Source organism: Coregonus lavaretus (genome assembly GCF_964263955.1).
Source record: "Coregonus lavaretus genome assembly, chromosome: 6".
In the NCBI taxonomy this organism is placed as follows: Eukaryota; Metazoa; Chordata; class Actinopteri; order Salmoniformes; family Salmonidae; genus Coregonus; species Coregonus lavaretus.
In genome coordinates, this window is record NC_139993.1 from 43,987,989 (window position 1) to 44,012,123 (window position 24,135).

The following is a 24,135-nucleotide window of genomic DNA, read 5'->3' on the forward strand; positions in this document are numbered from 1 at the left end:
TATTTAAAGTCAGTTTTTCACAATTCCTGACATTAAATCCTAGTATAAATTCCCTGTCTTAGGTCAGTTAGGATCGCCACTTTATTTTAAGAATGTGAAATGTCAGAATAATAGTAGAGAGAATTATTTCTTTCAGCTTTTATTTCTTTCATCACATTCCCAGTGGGTCAGAAGTTTACATACACTCAATTAGTATTTGGTAGCATTGCCTTTAAATTCTTTAACTTGGGTCAAACGTTTCGGGTAGCCTTCCACAAGCTTCCCACAATAAGTTGGGTAAATTTTGGCCCATTCCTGCTGACAGAGCTGGTGTAACTGAGTCAGGTTTGTAGGCCTCCTTGCTCGCACACGCTTTTTCAGTTCTGCCCACAAATTTTCTATAGGATTGAGGTCAGGGCTTTGGGATGGCCACTCCGATACCTTGACTTTGTTGTCCTTAAGCCATTTTGCCACAACTTTGGAAGTATGCTTGGGGTCATTGTCCATTTGGAAGACCCATTTGCGACCAAGCTTTAACTTCGTGATGTGAGATGTTGCTTCAATATATCCACATAATTTTCCTTCCTCATGATGCCATCTATTTTGTGAAGTGCACCAGTCCCTCCTGCAGCAAAGCACCCCCACAGCATGATGCTGCCACCCCCGAGCTTCATGGTTGGGATGGTGTTCTCCGGCTTGCAAGCCTTCCCTTTTTTCCTCCAAACATAATGATGGTCATTATGGCCAAACAGTTCTATTTTTGTTTCATCAGACCAGAGGACATTTCTCCAAAAAGTACGATCTTTGTCCCCATGTGCAGTTGCAAACCGTAGTCTGGCTTTTTTATGGTGGTTTTAGAGCAGTGGCTTCTTCCTTGCTGAGCGGCCTTTCAGGTTATGTCGATATAGGACTCGTTTTACTGTGGATATTGACACTTTTGTACCGGTTTCATCCAGCATCTTCACAAGGTCCTTTGCTGTTGTTCTGGGATTGATTTGCACTTTTCGCACCAAAGTACGTTCATCTCTAGGAGACAGAACGTGTCTCCTTCCTGAGCGGTATGATGGCTGCGTGGTCCCATGGTGTTTATACTTACATACTATTGTTTGTACAGATGAACGTGGTACCTTCAGGCGTTTGGAAATTGCTCCCAAGGATGAACCAGACTTGTGGAGGTCTACAATTGTTTTTCTGAGGTCTTGACTGATTTATTTTGATTTTCCCATGATGTCAAGCAAAGAGGCACCGAGTTTGAAGGTAGACCTTGAAATACATCCACAGGTACACCTCCAATTGACTCAAATTATGTCAATTAGCCTATGAGAAGCTTCTAAAGCCATGACATCATTTTCTGGAATTTTCCAAGCTGTTTAAAGGCACAGTCAACTTAGTGTATGTAAACTTCGGACCCACTGGAATTGTGATACAATGAATTATAAGTGAAATAATCTGTCTGTAAACAATTGTTGGAAAAATTACTTGTGTCATGCATAAAGTAGATGTCCTAACCGACTTGCCAAAACTATACTTTGTTTATGGAGTGGTTGAGAAATGAGTTTTAATGACTCCAACCTAAGTGTATGTAAACTTCCGACTTCAACTGTATATCCAGGTTTCCTTCCCCTAAAATTAATGTTGATGATAATTTGAATTTCCATTCGTACCGTATTCTAAACATATACACTGAGTGTACAAAACATTAAGGACACCTCCTCTTTCCATGACATAGACTGAACAGGTGAATCCAGGTGAAAATTATGGTCCCTTATTGATGCCACTTGTTAAATCCACTTCAATCAGTGTATATGAATGGTAGGAAACAGGTTAAAGAAGGATTTTTAAGCCTTGACACAATTGAGACATGGATTGTGTATGTGTGCCATTCAGAGGGTGAATGGGCAAGACAAAACATTTAAACGCCTTGAACAGGGCAACTCAATTTTAGGAAGGTGTCCTTATTGTTTTGGACACTCAGTGTATAATTTTTGCTATATTACAACATAATCCTAAAGAGCGGTTCTGGACTAGAAATCATTTTGTCTGGAGATTTTCCTTTGATCTTGCTTTTTAGTCCCGGACTAGGCTTAATTGGTGTCCTGGAAAAACCTATAAATTATGTTTTAAACAATTAGGTAGACTTGCAATTCATGTTTGTTCTGTTAGTCTGTTCCCAGGGAGCTGCCATTAATATCATGATTGTTCTGGATGACAGATCCCAGAGCATCAGCGCTCAGGAGTTTGAGCATATCAAAGACTTCCTCAGATCACTGCTGCGCTGCTTCTACCTGGGGCAGGACCAGGTTAAGTGGGCCTGGTTCCATACAGTCGACATAGTGATGTGGCTGCGTTCAATGTCAGCACTTCCTTGAACAACAACAGGGAGATCCTAAAGCAAATCTGGGATCTGAAACAGTCCAATGGTTCCGCCACAGAGACTGACCCACACCGGGAGATGATGAGTGAGCTTCTCAGGGAGGGGAAGGACGGTGTGAGAGGATAACAAATGACTAAGGTTGGGTTGGTAATCATGGGCAGCGAGCTCCATGAGAATGACAGTGTCTCTTTAGAGGAGCTGAAGAATCATAGTGTCTCTGTATGCCATCGGGGGCGCCAATGTATCAGTGATGGGTCTGATTAAAATATCTGGTTGCGCCAAAAATGTGTTCTTCGTCCAGAACTTCTCAGGCCTGCAGGAGATCTCCGAACATGTCAGCCAGGAGATCTGTAGCTCAGCAGAGGACAGGGGACAACTGGTTGTCCATGTGCCACCACTAGGTAACCTGCTCAGTCCTGCATGAACACTGTCCTTCTTATTATCTCATCTTTGTCCACAGCAATCCAAGTCTTTATCATAATTACTTCCATTGAAGAGCTGAATCTCATCATCATGTCTCCCATGAGTAACGTTAGTAAACCCGTGTAGATTTTGATTGTCACTCTTCTGGTTCTTAATGAGTTTGCCTAATCTCTGCCAACATGAGCTCCAAAAGTATTTGGACAGTTACACATATTTGTTTTTTTGGCTCTGTACTCCAGGACTTCGGATTTGAAATGATACAATGGCTATGAAGTTAATGTGCAGATTGTCAGCTTTAATCTGAGGGTATTTTCATCCACATCTGGTGAACCGTTTAGAAATCACAGACCTTTTTGTACATAGTCCCTCCGTTTTAGGGACACTTCTACATTAATGTGGATGCTACCATGATTACGGAGAATCCTGAATGAATTGTGAATAATGATGAGTGGGAAAGTTACAGACGCACAAATATCATACCCCCCAAATATCTAACCTCCCCTGTTATTGTAATGGTGAGAGGTTAGCATGTCTTGGGGGTATTATATTTATGTGTCTGCAACAGTCTGCACTTTAACCTCACAGTCATTGTATCTTTAACCTCACGGTCATTGTATCATTTCAAATCAGTACAGAGCCAACACAACAAAAAATGTGTCACTGTCCCAATACTTTTGGAGCTTACTGTATGTGGTTGTTCTCCTCAAAGAACAGTACGACAGACAGCCAGGTCACTCTCTACAGGGGCCAGTCTCTCTCCACTATCTGTTCTTTGTACATTGCGCTTCCATAGTGCGTACTGACTCTCCTCTGCGACACAGAGAGCCGGGATGTCTTCACTTCAACCATGCAGAACCTGCAGACTCAGGACACAGGAGAGTATGTGTGTGCTGTGGAAAACAGAGGAACCCCCTGCTACATGGCATATCTGTCTCTGACTGTCAATGCAGGTAATATACACTGCTCAAAAAAATAAAGGGAACACTTAAACAACACAATGTAACTCCAAGTTAATCACACTTCTGTGAAATCAAACTGTCCACTTAGAAAGCAACACTGATTGACAATACATTTCACATGCTGTTGTGCAAATGGAATAGACAACAGGTGGAAATTATAGGCAATTAGCAAGACACCCCCAATAAAGGACTGGTTTTGCAGGTGGTGACCACAGACCACTTCTCAGTTCCTATGCTTCCTGGCTGATGTTTTGGTCACTTTTGAATGCTGGCGGTGCTTTCACTCCAGTGGTAGCATGAGACGGAGTCTACAACCCACACAAGTGGCTCAGGTAGTGCAGCTCATCCAGGATGGCACATCAATGCGAGCTGTGGCAAGAAGGTTTGCTGTGTCTGTCAGCGTAGTGTCCAGAGCATGGAGGCGCTACCAGGAGACAGGCCAGTACATCAGGAGTCGTGGAGGAGGCCGTAGGAGGGCAACAACCCAGCAGCAGGACTGCTACCTCCGCCTTTGTGCAAGGAGGAGCAGGAGGAGCACTGCCAGAGCCCTGCAAAATGACCTCCAATAGGCCACATATGTGCATGTGTCTGCTCAAACGGTCAGAAACAGACTCCATGAGGGTGGTATGAGGGCCCGACGTCCACAGGTGGGGGTTGTGCTTACAGCCCAACACCGGGCAGGACGTTTGGTATTTGCCAGAGAACACCAAGATTGGCAAATTCGCCACTGGCGCCCTGTGCTCTTCACAGATGAAAGCAGGTTCACACTGAGCACATGTGACAGACGTGACAGAGTCTGGAGACGCCGTGGAGAACGTTCTGCTGCCTGCAACATCCTCCAGCATGACCGGTTTGGCGGTGGGTCAGTCATGGTGTGGGGTGGCATTTCTTTGGGGGGCCGCACAGTCCTCCATGTGCTCGCCAGAGGTAGCCTGACTGCCATTAGGTACCGAGATGAGATCCTCAGACCCCTTGTGAGACCATATGCTGGTGTGGTTGGCCCTGGGTTCCTCCTAATGCAAGACAATGCTAGACCTCATGTGGCTGGAGTGTGTCAGCAGTTCCTGCAAGAGGAAGGCATTGATGCTATGGACTGGCCCGCCCGTTCCCCAGACCTGAATCCAATTGAGCACATCTGGGACATCATGTCTCGCTCCATCCACCAACGCCACGTTGCACCACAGACTGTCCAGGAGTTGGCGGATGCTTTAGTCCAGGTCTGGGAGGAGATCCCTCAGGAGACCATCCGCCACCTCATTAGGAGCATGCCCAGGCGTTGTAGGGAGGTCATACAGGCACGTGGAGGCCACACACTCTACTGAGCCTCATTTTGACTTGTTTTAAGGACATTACATCAAAGTTGGATCAGCCTGTAGTGTGGTTTTCCACTTTAATTTTGAGGGTGACTCCAAATCCAGACCTCCATGGGTTGATAAATGTGATTTCCATTGATAATTTTTGTGTGATTTTGTTGTCAGCAACTTTACTATTCAACTATGTAAAGAAAAAAGTATTTAATAAGATTATTTCATTCATTCAGATCTAGGATGTGTTATTTTAGTGTTCCCTTTATTTTTTTGAGCAGTGTAGTACTTATTAGGGGTTCACACCTATTGTTATTCTTCGATGATTTGTTTCCTTGACATGGTCAAATAGGTCAAGCATAGATTAACTTTTTTTTCTATTTTGGCACACAGAAACTAGAGGCCATGAGTAACTTGGCAAAAAGAATGGCACCGATTGGCCTATAGGTGGCGCTGTTATAGGCAGTCTCACTTAAACCCTCATATGCGTCGCCCCGTTTGACCTAGAGACTTGAAACTTTGTATGTAGGTGTCTTTCCTCATGCTGAACAAATTTGCTTCAAGGACCCATAAGGTCCATCAGGATAGATTTTTCTCCCTCTTGGAAATTCTGGAAAAACTTTGAAAAGCGTATTGTCATGAACCATAAGTCAAAATAATGTTATATGGAGGCCCATGGTACATATCTTAACTTAGTTTAAGAAAAGCTAAGTGATTGGTTAAGAGATGGCTGAGTTATTTATAAATCAGGAAATCCGATTGTATGTGTCCATTAAAAAAAGGAAAAAATAAACTATTAACAATTCACTTTTTTGACTATGTAACACTAATTATTACTAAAATTATTCTTCTCATGGACTAAAAGTCAGATTCTCTCCAAATTTGGGGTTAACACAATAGTCATTAAAGAGTTGTAAAATATAAAATGTGTTATATATTTAAAGAGTTATAAAATAATGTTAATGCATTCAGATGGCCACTATACCAGTAGATGCATATTAGCACATACTCTAATATGCTAAAATATGCTAAAAGGACCCATGGTATATTCCTTTACTTAGTTTCAGAAAAGGTAAGGGATTGGTCAAAAGATGGCTGGGTTATTGACAAATCAAAAATCAATTTGAAAATTTTCATCGCTATCACGGACGTCCCTAAGATGAACCACACTGAATTTGGTATTGATATCTCAAAAAACAAGGAAACTATTAAGTCATTCTTTGCATATGCAACACTAATTCTCAAAATCATCTGCAATCATCTTCTCCTCATGAACCATACATCAGATTCACTCCAGATTTTGGATTTCAACTCTTTGCATCAGTCTTTAATGGTTTTGCAAAAAATGGTTGCTGCATTCATATATAGCCGCACTGTACCTATAGATTCACATTAGCATATATGCTAATGCTAAACATATTTTCAAAATCTTCTTCTCATCAACCATAAGTCATATTGACTCCAGATTTGGTATATAGACTCAATGAATTAGCCTCTAATTAATTTGAGAATGATTAGCTGCTGCATTCAAAGACGGCCACACTACACCACTAGATGGCCCCATATCACACCAGGGCTATAAGAACTGAACCAATGGACATGGGGCCATGAAATTTGATATGCAAATCTTAAATCCTACATGATAGAGTGCTTGCTTTGTTATCCAACAAATCTTGTGTCCTTTCTGTCATTCTGTGAACCCCGTTCATTGCTTCTCGCAGCTATATTTATAGTTAATCTACGGATTTTAGTTACGCTTTCAAAACAAGATCTCATTAACATCTCTGTGTGATCATCAAGAGTGCGCTTGCTTTGTGTGTATTGTTTCTGTTTCCATACTCCAGGCTTCCCAGGTGTGTCAGTGAGGAGCAACATGGTGTCTGGTAAGAAGGGGGACAGCATCACAGCTAAGTGTCTCTACAGCGACATCCTGGAAGAGCGTGAGATGATGTGGTGTAACAATGGGACACCTGCTGCGAACCGAAGCTCCTGCCTCACTGCAGAGGGAGAACAGGCGTCTCAGGACCATCTCAATCTGCTTATCGATAGGGAGTGTAGCACTTTCACTGTGATGATGAGACACCTGGAGATGAATGACACAGACTGGCACTGATGCATAGCAGGAGACCAGCATATCCCGGTGTACATCTCAGTCCTCAATGCATCTAACGCATGTAAGCTGATAGAACATCACAGATTCACTATCACTCACATATCAGGCTTTGTTGTCCCCTTCAGATGATAAATAATGCTGTTGAAAAACCATTGTACTTTTTAAAAGTTTCATTTTCAAGATAAATCTATTGAAACAAGATAATAATAATCATACTTGTTTGTATTTCATGTACAAGTGTCCAGCATGTGGTGCTTGTTATATAAATCTAATGAAGTACTTTTCCTTTCCTATTATAGCAATATCTCCTCCAACCATGAACTTGATCACTTTCCCTTTGGTCTTGACTGAGAGAAACGAATGATGATAACCCAAGGTGAAACCATTATTTTGTATTTATTAGTGTAGATATACTGTAACAAAGAGGCTAATTTGGAGAAATGTTTTGATGTTTTCTAGCTGGGACTGGCTGAGATATCTGGATATTCTGCTGAAAGTTGCTGTTGGCCTGGTATTTGTGGCATGCACCATCCTAGCAGCTCTAGTGATGAGACTACCGAAGTAGGTGTTGTCTTTTCATCACGTTTAGTTTAGTCCAAATTCCTTGTCAAAATGAACATGTGTGATTAGATTATACGTATGGATTTATTTAAGTGAAATTGAACACACTATTCATGTCTTTAAAGACACAAACAGGAAATAACTATAAGGGACACAGGAAACAGGTAAATCAACATGTCTGCATTTTTATTTATTCTTCATTTAATGCGCAAAATTAATGGAACATGACAATGTGTAACAGTGATGATATGGTCAGGGTAACACATGAAACAGAGTATGTTCAAAACACATTTAGTTGATGTATTTATTTTGTAGGAGAAATATACATTCTAAAGTTGAAGGAGGATAGCACTTACTATTCCTAGATCTATAGATGTTCACTGAAGCCAAAACAACAATCACCAACAGCACCATGGCCAACACGATGAGAATAGGAGCATGGCAGGGCAGGTTTAGAAAATAGATTAAAAACATACAACCATTATCAAATAATGGTAACAAAAAGCAAAAGTCAATTTGAGGAAGCAGCACAAGGTACAGACTAACTTGACTCACATGGAAATCAATTCAAATACAGAGGGGGACATCTTGTGGCAAAGCATAGAAGTAATAAATGCAGCAAAAAGAGTCATGGAATATCTTGTGCATCTCTTGCACCAAGAAAAATCTGGCGTTTGAATAGAATACTTTCAGCATCAGACAAGACATACCTGTTGCTCTTGATTTTCTCATCAGTAGTTGTAGATTCAGTGGAAGGAGAACAGCATGTACAGTGAGGGAAAAAAGTATTTGATCCCCTGCTGATTTGGTACGTTTGCCCACTGACAAAGAAATGATCAGTCTATCATTTTAATGGTAGGTTTATTTGAACAGTGAGAGACAGAATAACAACAAAAAAATCCAGAAAAACGCATGTCAAAAATGTTATAAATTGATTTGCATTTTAATGAGGGAAATAAGTATTTGACCCCCTCTCAATCAGAAAGATTTCTGGCTCCCAGGTGTCTATTATACAGGTAACGAGCTGAGATTAGGAGCACACTCTTAAAGGGAGTGCTCCTAATCTCAGTTTGTTACCTGTATAAAAGACACCTGTCCTCAGAAGCAATCAATCAATCAGATTCCAAACTCTCCACAATGGCCAAGACCAAAGAGCTCTCCAAGGATGTCAGGGACAAGATTGTAGACCTACACAAGGCTGGAATGGGATACAAGACCATCGCCAAGCAGCTTGGTGAGAAGGTGACAACAGTTGGTGTGATTACTCGCAAATGGAAGAAACACAAAATAACTGTCAATCCCTCGGCCTGGGGCTCCATGCAAGATCTCACCTCGTGGAGTTGCAATGATCATGAGAACGGTGAGGAATCAGCCCAGAACTACACGGGAGGATCTTGTCAATGATCTCAAGGCAGCTGGGACCATAGTCACCAAGAAACCAATTGGTAACAGACTACGCCGTGAAGGACTGAAATCCTGCAGCGCCCGCAAGGTCCCCCTGCTCAAGAAAGCACATATACAGGCCCGTCTGAAGTTTGCCAATGAACATCTGAATGATTCAGAGGAGAACTGGGTGAAAGTGTTGTGGTCAGATGAGACCAAAATCGAGCTCTTTGGCATCAACTCAACTCACTGTGTTTGGAGGAGGAGGAATGCTGCCTATGACCCCAAGAACACCATCCCCACCGTCAAACATGGAGGTGTAAACATTATGCTTTGGGGGTGTTTTTCTGCTAAGGGGACAGGACAACTTCACCGCATCAAAGGGACGATGGACGGGGTCATGTACCGTCAAATCTTGGGTGAGAACCTCCTTCCCTCAGCCAGGGCATTGAAAATGGGTCGTGGATGGGTATTCCAGCATGACAATGACCCAAAACACACGGCCAAGGCAAAAAAGGAGGGGCTCAAGAAGAAGCACATTAAGCTCCTGGAGTGGTCTAGCCAGGCTCCAGACCTTAATCCCATAGAAAATCTGTGGAGGGAGCTGAAGGTTCGAGTTGCCAAACGTCAGCCTCGAAACCTTAATGACTTGGAGAAGATCTGCAAAGAGGAGTGGAACAAAATCCCTCCTGAGATGTGTGCAAATCTGGTGGCCAACTACAAGAAACGTCTGACCTCTGTGATTGCCAACAAGGGTTTTGCCACCAAGTACTAAGTCTTGTTTTGCAGAGGGGTCAAATACTTATTTCCCTCATTAAAATGCTAATCAATTTATAATATTTTTGACATGCGTTTTTCTGGATTTTTTGTTGTTGTTATTCTGTCTCTCACTGTTCAAATAAACCTACCATTAAAATTATAGACTGATCATGTCTTTGTCAGTGGGCAAACGTACCAAATCAGCAGGGGATCAAATACTTTTTCCCCTCACTATAGGTTGTATTGTTGTTAGTGGAGAAGTCAGTTTGAAAGAACGGATTGTGATGTATGGAACTGAGACAGTTGATGGATATGGAGTTGCAGAGCCATATGAGGATGTTACTGTCAGAGCAGAGACTACTAATGCGGAAGGTCTTTGAGGCAGAGGTAGCTGTGGAGTCTGAATGTGGAGAATGCTGAGTGTAACATGGGCAGAGTTGGAGTAGTCACTGCTTCAGTGGAAGGAAACAAAAACGAGTACAGTCAAAAATGTTGCAGGAAGAGAAAAATATTACAAATTAAATACCTTTGCAAACATTGTCTCACCTAGCTATCTTAAGATGAAAGCACTAACTGTAAATCACTCTGGATTATAGTGTCTGCTAAATGACTAAAATGAAATTAAAATGAAAAACATTGCACAAAGCAACTTCAGTGTAACAATGTCCTCATTATTAAAGAAACATATTGAACATCATTTTTTATCACAAGCCAAGTACTGTTTGAAAGTGCAAGAGTCTCTAGGCCAATTCTGTATCAGTACTTACTGACCTGCAATGTTCCTGTGTGTTGTGGGTCTCTGGGTGACATTGATATGAACTGCGGCCTGTAGGACTCCAACAGAACACCAGTACCAGCCTTCATCTTTCTTCTCCAGTTGCCTCAAGGTCACGTTGAACACTCCTGTCTTGTCCTCACTCATCACAATAGACAAGAATGCCGGTCTCCACTCCTGCACCACTTCTTCTCTCTGTATCGGAGTGTGTCACTGTAGAGACACTGTACACTGACCCGCTCCTCACCAGATTCCAGCTTATCAACCACTGACAGATCTGGAGAGGCTGATGGAAAGGATATACAGTGGGGAGAACAAGTATTTGATCCACTGCCGATTTTGCAGGTTTTCCTACTTACAAAGCACGTAGAGGTCTGTAATTTTTATCATAGGTACACTTCAACTGTGAGAGACGGAATCTAAAACAAAAATCCAGAAAATCACATTGTATGATTTTTAAGTAATTAATTTGCATTTTATTGCATGACATAAGTATTTGATCACCTACCAACCAGTAAGAATTCCGGCTCTCACAGACCTGTTAGTTTTTCTTTAAGAAGCCCTCCTGTTCTCCACTCATTACCTGTATTAACTGCACCTGTTTGAACTCGTTACCTGTATAAAAGACACCTGTCCACACACTCAATCAAACAGACTCCAACCTCTCCACAATGGCCAATACCAGAGAGCTGTGTAAGGACATCAGGGATAACATTGTAGACCTGCACAAGGCTGGGATGGGCTACAGGACAATAGGCAAGCAGCTTGGTGAGAAGGCAACAACTGTTGACGCAATTATTAGAAAATGGAAGAAGTTCAAGATGACGGTCAATCACCCTCGGTCTGGGGCTCCATGCAAGATCTCAACTCGTGGGGCATCAATGATCATGAGGAAGGTGAGGGATCAGCCCAGAAATATACGGCAGGACCTGGTCAATGACCTGAAGAGAGTTGGGACCACAGTCTCAAAGAAAACCATTAGTAACACACTACGCCGTCATGGATTAAAATCCTGCAGCGCACGCAAGGTCCCCCTGCTCAACCCAGCGCATGTCCAGGCCCGTCTGAAATTTGCCAATGACCATCTGGATGATCCAGAGGAGGAATGGGAGAAGGTCATGTGGTCTGATGAGACAAAAATATAGCTTTTTGGTCTAAACTCCACTCGCCGTGTTTGGAGGAAGAAGAAGGATGAGTACAACCCCAAGAACACCATCCCAACCGTGAAGCATGGAGGTGGAAACATCATTCTTTGGGGATGCTTTTCTGCAAAGGGGACAGGACGACTGCACCGTATTGAGGGGAGGATGGATGGGGCCATGTATCGCGAGATCTTGGCCAACAACCTCCTTCCCTCAGTAAGAGCATTGAAGATGGGTCGTGGCTGGGTCTTCCAGCATGACAATGACCCGAAACACACAGCCAGGGCAACTAAGGAGTGGCTCCGTAAGAAGCATCTCAAGGTCCTGGAGTGGCCTAGCCAGTCTCCAGACCTGAACCCAATAGAAAATCTTTGGAGGGAGCTGAAAGTCCGTATTGCCCAGCGACAGCCCCGAAACCTGAAGGATCTGGAGAAGGTCTGTATGGAGGAGTGGGCCAAAATCCCTGCTGCAGTGTGTGCAAACCTGGTCAAGACCTACAGGAAACGTATGATCTATGTAATTGCAAACAAAGGTTTCTGTACCAAATATTAAGTTCTGCTTTTCTGATGTATCAAATACTTATGTCATGCAATAAAATGCAAATTAATTACTTAAAAATCATACAATGTGATTTTCTGGATTTTTTTTTTTCTCTCACAGTTGCAGTGTACCTATGATAAAAATGACAGACCTCTTCATGCTTTGTAAGTAGGAAAACCTGCAAAATCGGCAGTGTATCAAATATTTGTTCTCCCCACTGTATATCATTATTATTGCTGTAATATGCTACATTTCTTCAGACTTCTGTCAAGAAAGTATGCAATGCAAACAGTAATACAAAGTCAAAAAAGTACATTCAAGTGAAGCTCACCTTGGGTGACTGTGATGTCCAGGGATACTTTGACATCTGGCTTGCCTATCACACCCACTTTCAGAGCACACCAGGACCTGTTGGTGTCAGTCTCCTGCAGGTTCCCTCATGGTCACAGTGAAGACCAGCTCCTCTGTGTTGTCTGTGATTGACATGCCGTCTCTGCTCCGCCTTGGGTCGGTACTGGCCATCACTGTACATAAGGGTCAGGATCTGCCCTTACACCAGTATTTGACATGGTCTCTGAACATGTGGTGGTGGTGACAGGTGATAGTGATGGCTTCTTCACTCTTTTCAGTACATTTCGTCACCATCCACAGGCTGTTGCAACCTGTATTGAATGAATAGATAGTATCCTGTTCAGTGCCATCCATTTAAAATGAATGTGTGAATGCATATTAGAATACGCTGGATATTGGTTTACTCTGTCTCTAGAAAAGCTCAAATATTTCTGTAGCTCTAAAACCGTGATTTATGAGCATCTTTTATTTGTTACTCAAAGGATAATGGGGAATATAGGGTCAACGGTGAGGAATTAAGAAACCACCAGCTTCACAGTATGTCAATACTGCTTCCTCTAATACACGAGAACAGTACTGAATGTGCTTTTTATGTAGCACATATTTCTAAACCATAGATTTTTCAATATGGGTAGGCCTATATTTTGTTGTTTAGGGAATGCAATATTATAAAAGGCTTTAAGGACTTTTGATGCAATTACCACACCCAAGACTTAAAAACACTTCAGAATCTGATCAACTATCAAAAGTTAGAGATCCCTAAAATATCCATACAGTATAATAAATATGACTTGTCACATTAAATGAGAGGCTTACCTGATGGCCCATGGTCGAAGACAAGGACGAGAAGATAAAGAGAAACCAAAATGTATGCACACATGACTAAGTCACTTTGGATAAAAGTGTCTGCTAAATGGCATATATATTATACTTATTTTTTCTAATTGTGTCAGTACCAATGTTAGTCTACTCTCTCCTTAGTCAAATAGACTTGTCAAAGTAATGTGTAAATGTGTGAGCTGGTGCAATACGCATCAGTATGCCTACTCACAGTGTCTTCTATAGTCAGGTTGCATTTGCAAGGACAATGACTCTCACTTCCTAATCAGTGCGTCATAGTCCACACATTGACACTTCCTATGAGTAACAGATCCATGCGTTATAGTAACCCATTACTGTGCAACACTGTACTGGAGTGTCTGCATGTGTTCATTAAGTGTTGCAACTTACACAATTGCCACAGCTTGTTTGGTCAGAACAAGGTGAGAATGTTATCAAGTTAGTCAATGGACAACAACCACCAACGAAAGTCTATGTGTAAATCATGACACAATTAAGAAAATATTTTCTCAGTTTATTCGGAACTGTATTAGATTGTTGAACTTAATGATGATCCAATTCATCTCACTCTACTATAACTAATTATGTGGTATTGTATTTATTCCAATCCTATGACACCTGACCTACTACTCACTAAAGATCATATCTGTACTTCTACAGATGGGGGTTCATTACAACCTTGCTCTAATGTCTTCATACAGAATTGTTGGTGACGTTTTAAAGTTCCCATCCTGGTTGAACCCTTTCCCACAGTTAGAGCAGACCAGTGTTTTGGTTCCACTGTGGATGAGGAGATGGGATTTCAGGTGAGCCGCTCTGAAGAAACTCCTATCACACTGAGTGCATTGAAACGTCTTCTTCCCTGTGTGGTTCTGCTGGTGGCATATAAAAGGTCTCCCTTAGGCTAAAGCTCTGTCCACACAGAGCAGTGGAAAGGCCTCTCTTTGCTGTGTGTCCATTGGTGGTATGTCAATGCCCATTTCCTACCGAAACATTTTTCACTTTGGGGGCAACTGAACGGTTTCTCCCCTGTATGTGTCAACTGATGTCTCATAAGGTCTCTGGAAAAGCCAAAACATTTGTCAAACCGAGAGCACTGACATGGTGATTCTCACGAAACTAGAACAAAAAACGATCATGAAAAAAACATACCATAGAAGGGTCCTTTGGAGGAAGGATTGTTGACCTATATTTGACATTTGTATATTAAAGCATAATTAAGAAATCATTAATTTAAGTTGGAACATTTGTGACATTCTGGCCATAACCAGGACTCCTTTACTCCATAATGTTTCATCTGTAGGTGATACAAAGAAGAAAATGGTGTCATATGAAGCGTTACCGCTCATTCAATAAAATCAAATAAAATAATTTTATTTGCCACATGCGCCGAATACAACAGGTGTAGACATTACCGTGAAATGCTTACTTACAGCCCTTAACCAACAATGCATTTATTTTTTAATAAAAAAGTAAAATAAAACAACAAAGTGTTGAGAAAAAAAGAGCAGAAGTAAAATAAAATAACAGTAGGGAGGCTATATACAGGGGGGTACCGGTGCAGAGTCAATGTGCGGGGGCACCGGCTAGTTGAGGTAGTTGAGGTAATATGTGTGGGTAGAGTTAAAGTGACTATGCATAAATAATTAACAGAGTAGCAGCAGCGTAAAAAGATGGGGTGGGGGTGGGGGGCAGTGCAAATAGTCCGTGTAGCCATGATTAGCTGTTCAGGAGTCTTATGGCTTGGGGGTAGAAGCTGTTGAGAAGCCTTTTGGACCTAGACTTGGCGCTCCGATACCGCTTGCCGTGCGGTAGCAGAGAGAACAGTCTATGACTAGGGTGGCTGGAGTCTTTGACAATTTTAAGGGCCAAACATTAATTTAGGAATATAGAAAATATACAATTTTAGATTTAGCAAATGTTTCAATATATTGTTGAACATAATATACTCTACAGGCATATCAAAGTTCCAGTGGGATTTCTGCAATCCTTCCTCCAAAGGATCCTTCTATGGATTAAATGTCATGAAAATCAACAAAATCATAGTCTTATTTTGTTCTAGTTTCATGAAGAATCACCCAAAAAGGCTTTTCTCCTGTGTGGGTTTTCTGGTGTGCTTTGAGAGTTTTCAGCCGGTAGAATGACTTCTTACACCTGAGGCAATCATAGGGTCTCTCTTAAGTGTGGGTCATTTGATGTCTTTTTAGATGGGCTGGTCTTCTGTATCCTTTTCCACACTGAGAGCATTTATATGGTCTCTCTCCTGTGTGGGTCATTTCATGACTGGTCAGATGGGATTGTGTCCGGTATCCTTTTGCACACTGAGAGCATTTAAATTGGCTCTCTCCTGTGTGGATCATTTCATGGCTGGTCATTTGGGTTTGTTCTATGAATCCTTTCCCACAGTCAAAGCATTTATATGGTCTCTCACTAGTGTGAGTCCATCTGTGTCTCTTAAGGTCTCTGGAAAATACAAAACATTTGTCACACTGAGAGCACTGATAAGGCTTTTCTCCTGTGTGGATTTTCTGGTGTGCTTTTAGATGGGCTGGTGTTCGGTATCCTTTTCCACACTGAGAGCATTTATATGGTCTCTCTCCTGTGGGGATCATTTCATGGCTGGTCAGTTGGGTTTGTCTTCGGAATCCTTTCCCACATCTTTTTTTATGTTTTTTAAGTGCATCCGCATAGACGTAGTTCTTCCCACAGTCTGCACAGTGATAATCTTTCTCTCCTGTGTGACTCCTCTGATGTGTTTTCATAACATATTTATTGGAGAAGCTCTTGCCACATTGCAGGCACATGGCTGGGGGCAGCTGTGAACACTTTTTTTTTTTTGCTATGATTTCCCCAGACTTCAGCTGAGCGATGTACTCTTCAGGGTGGGCCCTCTTGAGGTGCCCGTGGAAAAAACGTTCTATGGTGAAACCAAGCGTACAATGGGGGCATGGGTAGAAAGAGGTGGACTGCCCTTTAGAGTCACCTAAAGGAAAGAGAGAAAAACATCAACTGAACTGCAGTTCTATTTCATTATAGAGCCATAGTTAATAAGCAATGAAACATTTGTCACGTGGTGCCTTCAGAAAGTATTCTCACCCCTTTACTTTTCCACATTTTGTTGTGTTACAGCCTGAATTTAAAATTGATTAAATTTAGATTTTTTGGTCACTGGCCTACACACAATACCCCATAATGTCAAAGTGAATTTATATTTTTAGAAATGTTTACAATTTTAGAATTAGAAAAGCTGAAATGTCTTGACTCAATAAGTATTCAACCCCTTTCTTATGGCAAGCCTAAATAAGTTCAGGAGTAAACATTTGCTTAACAAGTCACATACTAAGTTGCAAGGACTCACTCTGTGCAACAATAGTGTTTGACCTGATTTTTTAATGAATACCTCATCTCTGTACCCCACATATACAATTATCTGTAAGGTCCCACAGTCAAGTATTGAATTTCAATCACAGATTCAACAACAAAGACCAGGGAGGTTTTCCAATGCCTCGCAAAGAAGGGTACCTATTGGTAGATGGGTGTAAAAAATAAAGCAGACATTGAATAACCCTTTGAGCATGGTGAAATTACACTTTGGATGTATTTGTATTCATTATGGATCCCCATTAGCTGCTGCCAAGGCAGCAGATACTCTTCTTGGGGTCCAGCTAAATTAAGGCAGTTATACATTTAAAAAACAATACAATACATTCATAACAGATTTCACAGCACACTAAGTGTGTGCCCTCAGGCCCCTACCCCACTACCACATATCTACAACACAAAATCAATGTGTACGTGTGTGTATAGAGCATATGTTATCATGTGTATGCATGTGTCTGTGCCTATGTTTGTGTTGCTTCACAGTCCCCGCTGTACCATAAGGTGTATTTGTATCAGTTTTTTTTAAAAATCTGATTCTACTGCTTGCATCAGTTACCTGATGTGGAATAGAGTTCCATGTAGTCATGGCTCTATGTAGTACTGTGTGCCTCCCATAGTCTGTTCTGGACTTGGGGACTGTGAAGAGACCTCTGGTGGCATGTCTTGTGGTGTATGCATGGGTGTCTGAGCTGTGTGCCAGTCGTTTAAACCGACAGCTCGGTGCTTTCAACATGTCAACATGTCAACACCTCTCACAAACACAAGCAGTGATGAAGTTAATCTCTCCTCCACTTTGAGCCAGGAGAGATTGACATGCATATTATTAATGTTTGCTCTCTGTGTACATCCAAGGGCCAGCCGTGCTGCCCTGTTTTGAGCCAATTGCAATTTTCCTAAGTCCCTCTTTGTGGCACCTGACCACACGACTGAACAGTAGTCCAGGTGCGATAAAACTAGAACCTGTAGGACCTGCCTTGTTGATAGTGCTGTTAAGAAGGTAGAGCCCCTACAACTCATCCAGAATGCCGCAGCCCGTCTGGTGTTCAACCTTCCCAAGTTCTCTCACGTCACCCCCCTCCTCCGCACACTCCACTGGCTTCCAGTTGAAGCTCGCATCCGTTACAAGACCATGGTGCTTGCCTATGGAGCAGTGAGGGGAACGGCACCTCTGTACCTTCGGGCTCTGATCAGTCCCTACACCCAAACGAGGGCATTGCGTTCATCCACCCCTGGCCTGCTGGCTCCCCTTCCTCTGCGGAAGCATAGTTCCCGCTCAGCCCAGTCAAAACTGTTCGCTGCTCTGGCACCCCAATGGTGGAACAAGCTCCCTCACGACGCCAGGACAGCGGAGTCACTCACCACCTTCCGGAGACATTTGAAACCCCACCTCTTTAAGGAATACCTGGGATAGGATAAAGTAATCCTTCTACCCCCCCCCCCCCCCAAAAAAAAAAATTGTAAAGTGGTTATCCCACTGGCTATAGGGTGAATGCACCAATTTGTGAGTCGCTCTGGATAAGAGCGTCTGCTAAATGACGTAAATGTGCCCTTGAGCAAGGCACTTAACCCTAATTGCTCCTGTAAGTCGCTCTGGATAAGAGCGTCTGCTAAATGACTATAATGTAAAATGTAGAGCAGCACTTTATTATGGACAGACTTCTCACCATCTTAGCTACTGTTGTATCAATATGTTTTAACCAAGACAGTTTACAATCCAGGGTTACTCCAAGCAGTTTAGTCACCTCAACTTGCTCAATCTCCACATTATTTATTACAAGATTTAGTTGAGGTTTGGAGTTTAGTGAATGATTTGTTCCAAATACAATGCTTTTAGTTTTAGAAATATTTAGGACTAACTTATGCCTTGCCACCCACTCTGAAACTAACTGCAACTCTTTGTTATGTGTTGCAGTCATTTCAGTCGCTGTAGTAGCTGACATGTATAGTGTTGAGTCATCCGCATACATAGACACTCTGGCTTTACTCAAAGCCAGTGGCATGTCATTAGTAAAGATTGAAAAAAGTAATGGGCCTAGACAGCTGCCCTGGGGAATTCCTGATTCTCCCTGGATTATGTTGGAGAGGCTTCCATTAAAGAACACCCTCTGTGTTCTGTTAGACAGGTAACTCTGTATCCACAATATAGCAGGTGGAGTAAAGCCATAACACATACGTTTTTCCAGCAGCAGACTATGATCAATAATGTCAAAAGCCGCACTGAAGTCTAACAAAACAGCCCCCACAATATTTTTATTAACAATTTCTCTCAGCCAATCATCAGTCATTTGTGTAAGTGCTGTGCTTGTTGAATGTCCTTCTCTATAAGCATGCTGAAAGTTTGTTGTCAATTTGTTTACTGTAAAATAGCATTGTATCTGGTCAAACACAATTTTTCTCCAATAGTTTACTAAGGGTTGGTAACAGGCTAATTGGTCAGCTATTTGAGCCAGTAAAGGGGGTTTCCTATTCTTAGGTAGCGGAATGACTTTTGCTTCCCTCCAAGCCTGGGAACACACACATTCTAGTAGGCTTATAGGCAAATAGGAGTGGCAATTTCGTCCGCTATCATCCTCAGTAATTTTCCATCCAAGTTGTCAGACCCCGGTGGCTTGTCATTGTTGATAGACAACAATAATTTGTTCACCGCCTTCCACACTCACTTTAGGGAATTCAAAATTACAACCTTTGTCTTTCATAATTTGGTCAAATATACTTGAATGTGTCGTGTCAGCAATTGTTGCTGGCATGTCATGCCTAAGTTTGCTAATCTTGCCAATGAAAAAATAATTTAAGTAGTTGGCAATATCAGTTGGTTTTGTGATGAATGAGCCATCTGATTCAATGAATGGAGCTGAGTTTGCCTTTTTTCCAAAAATGTCATTTAAGGTGCTCCAAAGCTTTTTACTATCATTCTCCCGAGTGGCGCAGTGGTCTAAGGCACTGCATCGCAGTGCTAGCTGTGCCACTAGAGATCCTGGTTCGAATCCAGGCTCTGTCACAGCCGGCCGCGACCGGGAGACTCATGGGCAGCGCACAATTGGCCTAGCGTTGTCCAGGGTAGGGGAGGGAATGGCCGGCAGGGATGTAGCTCAGTTGATAGAGCATGGTGTTTGCAACGCCAGGGTTGTGGGTTCAATTCCCACGGGGGACCAGTATGAAAAAAAAAATATATATATGTATTCACTAACTGTAAGTCGCTCTGGATAAGAGCGTCTGCTAAATGACTAAAATGTAAAATGTTTATGTCATTTATCTTTGTTTCATAGTGTAGTTTCTTCTTCTTTTTATTCAGTTTAGTCACATGATTTCTCAATTTGAAATAAGTTTGCCAATCGGTTGTGCAGACAGACTTATTTGCCATTCCTTTTGCCTCATCCCTTTCAACTACACCATTTTTAAATTCCTCATCAATCCACAGGGATGTAACAGTTTTTACAGTCATTTTTTTAATGGGTGCATGCTTATTAGTAACTGGAATAAGCAATTTCATAAATGTGTCATGTGCAGTGTCTGTTTGCTACTCATTACACACCACGGACCAACATATATTCTTTACATCAACAACATAGGAATCACTACAAAACTGATTGTATGACCTCTTATACACAATATTAGGCCCAGCCTTTGGAACTTTGGTTTTCCTAGATATGGCTACTATATTGTGATCACTACATCCAATGGATTTGGATACTGCTTTCAAACAAATCTCTGCAGCATTAGTAAAGATATGATCAATACATGTTGATGATTTAATTCCTGTTCTGTTTGTAACTACCCTGGTAGGTTGACTGATAACCTGAACCAGGTTGCAGGCACTGGTTACAGTTTGAAGCTTTCTCTTGAGTGGGCAGCCTGATGAAAGCCAGTCAATATCGCAGCTTCCCAACAGAATCGGCTTTAGGTGAGGCAGATGAACCTGTAGCCATATTACTTCAACAGTATTTGACATGAAATCCTCTCTAATCTAACAGGAATGTGGTCCTGAATATAAACAGCAACACCTCCACCATTGGCATTTCTATATTTTCTGTAAATGTTTTAACCTTGTATTGCTACCACTGTATCATCAAATGTATTATCTAAGTGAGTTTCAGAGATAGTCAGAATATGAATGTCATCTGTTACTAGCAAATTATTGACTTCATGAACCTTGTTTCTTAAGCTACATATGTTAACGTGGGCTATTTTGAGCACTTTTCTTCTGGGATGCTTATTTGTTTTTATTGCTTTACTGGGAAGCTTAGCAGCAGATGTGCTCATGTTCTTTATGTTAGTGCAGGGTGAGCTGCACACAGTGGACTTCCTCCTCGGGCACACCGGCTCAGTGCTAACAGTATAAATCTGGTTCTTAGGCACATGATTACTGCATACAACAGCTGTAGGATCAGCAGAGACATTCAGGGCAGTTAGAGGGACATACATTAGGTTACTTATATTGTGTCTACTGACGCCCCTGGTGTAATGTACATTTGCTGAAGCGTTTTGACAACTCTGCATCACAATGGTAGGGATTAGCTAAGCTGGGGTCATGGTTAAGTAATTGTCTCATCGCAGCCTTATAATGCTGTGAAAGGATCCAGGAACCCAAATGATATGGGTGGATCCCATCCTCCTTATAAAACATGTTTTGTCTCCAAAAGGTATCGAAATTGTCAACAAAAGTTACACCCATTGAGCTGCAATAATCACGTAGCCAGTTGTGAAGAACAAGAATTCTGCTAAAGCGTTCAATGCCACGATTCAGAGGGCACAGGGCCAGATATGTTTTTTTTTGTTAGTGTCTAGCAGAGAGTCAATCAGCTCTTTAAATCCAGTTTCAACTGTTCAGAGCTGCCCTTCATAATGTCATTAAAACCCACATGGACTACGATATAATCGATTTCCATGTCCTGGCGTAGTACATTCGGGAGCAGCTTAGTAATGTCATTTACTCGAGCTCCGGGATAGGACATTGTTTTTGCACAAGGAACGGTCACATTTCTAACCATGGAGCTGCCCAAAATCACGGCTGGCGAGAAGGACGAGGAAATCCGCCCACTCCCACGCTTCACAGGATGGATGCCTCCGACAGATGGAGAAGCCCCGCTCGATCCATAGCAGGGACGGAAGGTTGCCGACGTCGACATCATAGTAGTAGGCACTGCGGCCGCAGACACAGGCACCCCCAGCAACAAAGGTGCAGGAAGATCAGGCTCCAGGACGGCGAAAATATTCGTTGTTTGTATCCGCTCCGGACCTCTCGTTGGAAGTGTAGACTGCTTTGCGGGAGGTCGCTGTCTTCGGCTTCCACGGCTCGTGACATGCGACCATCGTTGATTGCCTTTCGACGGCGCTATCAGATGGGGGAGCTCCGGGCAACACCGGCCAGTCAGATAACGACAAACTACAAGGCGGAGATGCATCCAACAAGCGCGAACGCCGTCCAGCCACCGTGTATCAATACACCCAGTCACTACAAAGATGCAGGCTTCCTACCTAACTCAGTTGCCGGAGAGGAAGGAAACTGATCAGGGATTTCACCATGAGGCCAATGGTGACTTTAAACAGTTACAGAGTTTAATGGCTGTGATAGGTGTCGTGGCAAAATTACAACTTTTGTTATGCACATGCAGTGTATGAGCCTTAAACCTGTAAATGTCCAACTGTCTGTTTGGAGGTCTTGTAAGAAGAAGCTGGGATTTTTCCACTCTGCCTCTGTTCAACTTAGACACACGGTCAAGACAAAGACCCTCTGAGAGTGACCACAGTGTCTCAGTCCATCCTGTCTTCCACCATCTTCCAAGGGCACAGCTGTGTGGAGATATGAAGAGAACGGAGGCTGGCTTGAACAGAGAGGAGTAACAGAACTAACGTTCTCACTTGTTTGTGCGCTATGACCCGATACAGCATTTTTAGGTCCACTATATAAGACGTCAGCATTTCCAGTTTGTTTGGCTCTCGGCGATCACCTACGGGTGGTCGTTGACCAGCTCCATTATTGCAATAATTAATCGATATCAAATAAAGATTGATTGTTTGAAGAAATTACAAAGTCCCTCTCACTTGATTAGAATTTCCACGACATAGGAGAAAACTGAGGATGGATCAACAACATTGTAGGTATTCCACAATACTAACCTAATTGACAGAGTGAAAAGAAGGAAGCCTGTATAGAACACAAATATTCCAAAACATGCATCCTGTTTGCAACAAGGCACTAAAGTAATACTACAAAGCAATTAACGTCTTGTCCTGAATACAAAGTGTTATGTTTCGGGCAAACACATTACTGAGTACCACTCTCCATATTTTCAAGCATAGTGGTGGCTGCATCATGTTATAGGTATGCTTGTAATCATTAAGGTCTGGGGAGTTTTTCAGGTTAAAAAAAGAAACGAAATGGAGCTAAAGACAGGGAAAATCCTAGAGGAAAACCTGGTTCAGTCTGCTTTCCACCAGACACTAGGAGATGAATTCACCTTTCAGCAGGACAATAACCTAAAACACAAGGCCAAATCTACACTGGAGTTGCTTACCAAGAAGAGAGTGAATGTTCCTGAGTGTCCGAGTTACAGTTTTGACTTAAATATACTTGAAAATCTATGGCAAGACCTGAAAATGGTTGTCTAGCAATGATCAACAACTATTTTGACAGAGCTTTAATAATGTTTTTAAAAATAATGGGCAAATGTTGCACAATCCAGGTGTGGAAAGCTCTTATTGACTTACCCAGAAAGACTCTCAGCTGTAATTGTTGCCAAAGGTGATTTTACAAACTATTGACTCAGGGGTGTGAATACTTATGTAAATTTGATATGTCTGTATTTCATTTTCAATAAATTAGCAAAAAGTTATAAAAACATGTTTTCACTTTGTCATTATGGGGTATTATGTGTAGATGGGTGAGAAAAAAATCTATTTAATCAATTTTCAATTCAGGCTGTAACAACAAAATGTGGAATAGGTCAAGGGGTATGAATACTTTCTGAAGGCACTGTACATGCAACATTATTATATCTCTACACCATAACTGCAACCCACCCCACCAATGGTACTCACTGAAATCAGCAGCATCTGGTGCCGTCCCTGGATCCAATGATGTCCTGCTGCAATCTTCAATCTTCAAACCTATTGAAACGTCACGCTCATGGTTTCCAGAGTCCTTTAAAGCAGAGATGAGGGGGGATTCAGTTCAGTCAGAAAGTCAGTTACCTTTAAGAATTTGCTAAATACTAACTAAGCACTCAAGCTAGCAGCTGCTCAAGAAAGCTA

The 24,135-nt window shown here is 42.1% G+C and overlaps 1 protein-coding gene across 1 annotated transcript in view; it reads right to left on the reverse strand.

Moving 5' to 3' along the window:
* Positions 1–15,612: 15,612 nt before the first annotated feature.
* LOC311130697 (uncharacterized protein) overlaps positions 15,613–24,135 on the reverse strand; it is a 40,442-nt gene continuing 31,919 nt past the window's right edge. Inside the window, exons 9-10 of the mRNA XM_084163486.1 lie at positions 23,923–24,025; positions 15,613–16,486 (exon numbers count right to left, since the gene is read on the reverse strand). Coding sequence (XP_084019612.1) covers positions 15,681–16,486; positions 23,923–24,025 — 909 coding nt within the window. The 3' untranslated portion in view covers positions 15,613–15,680. The remainder of the gene's footprint in view (positions 16,487–23,922; positions 24,026–24,135) is intronic.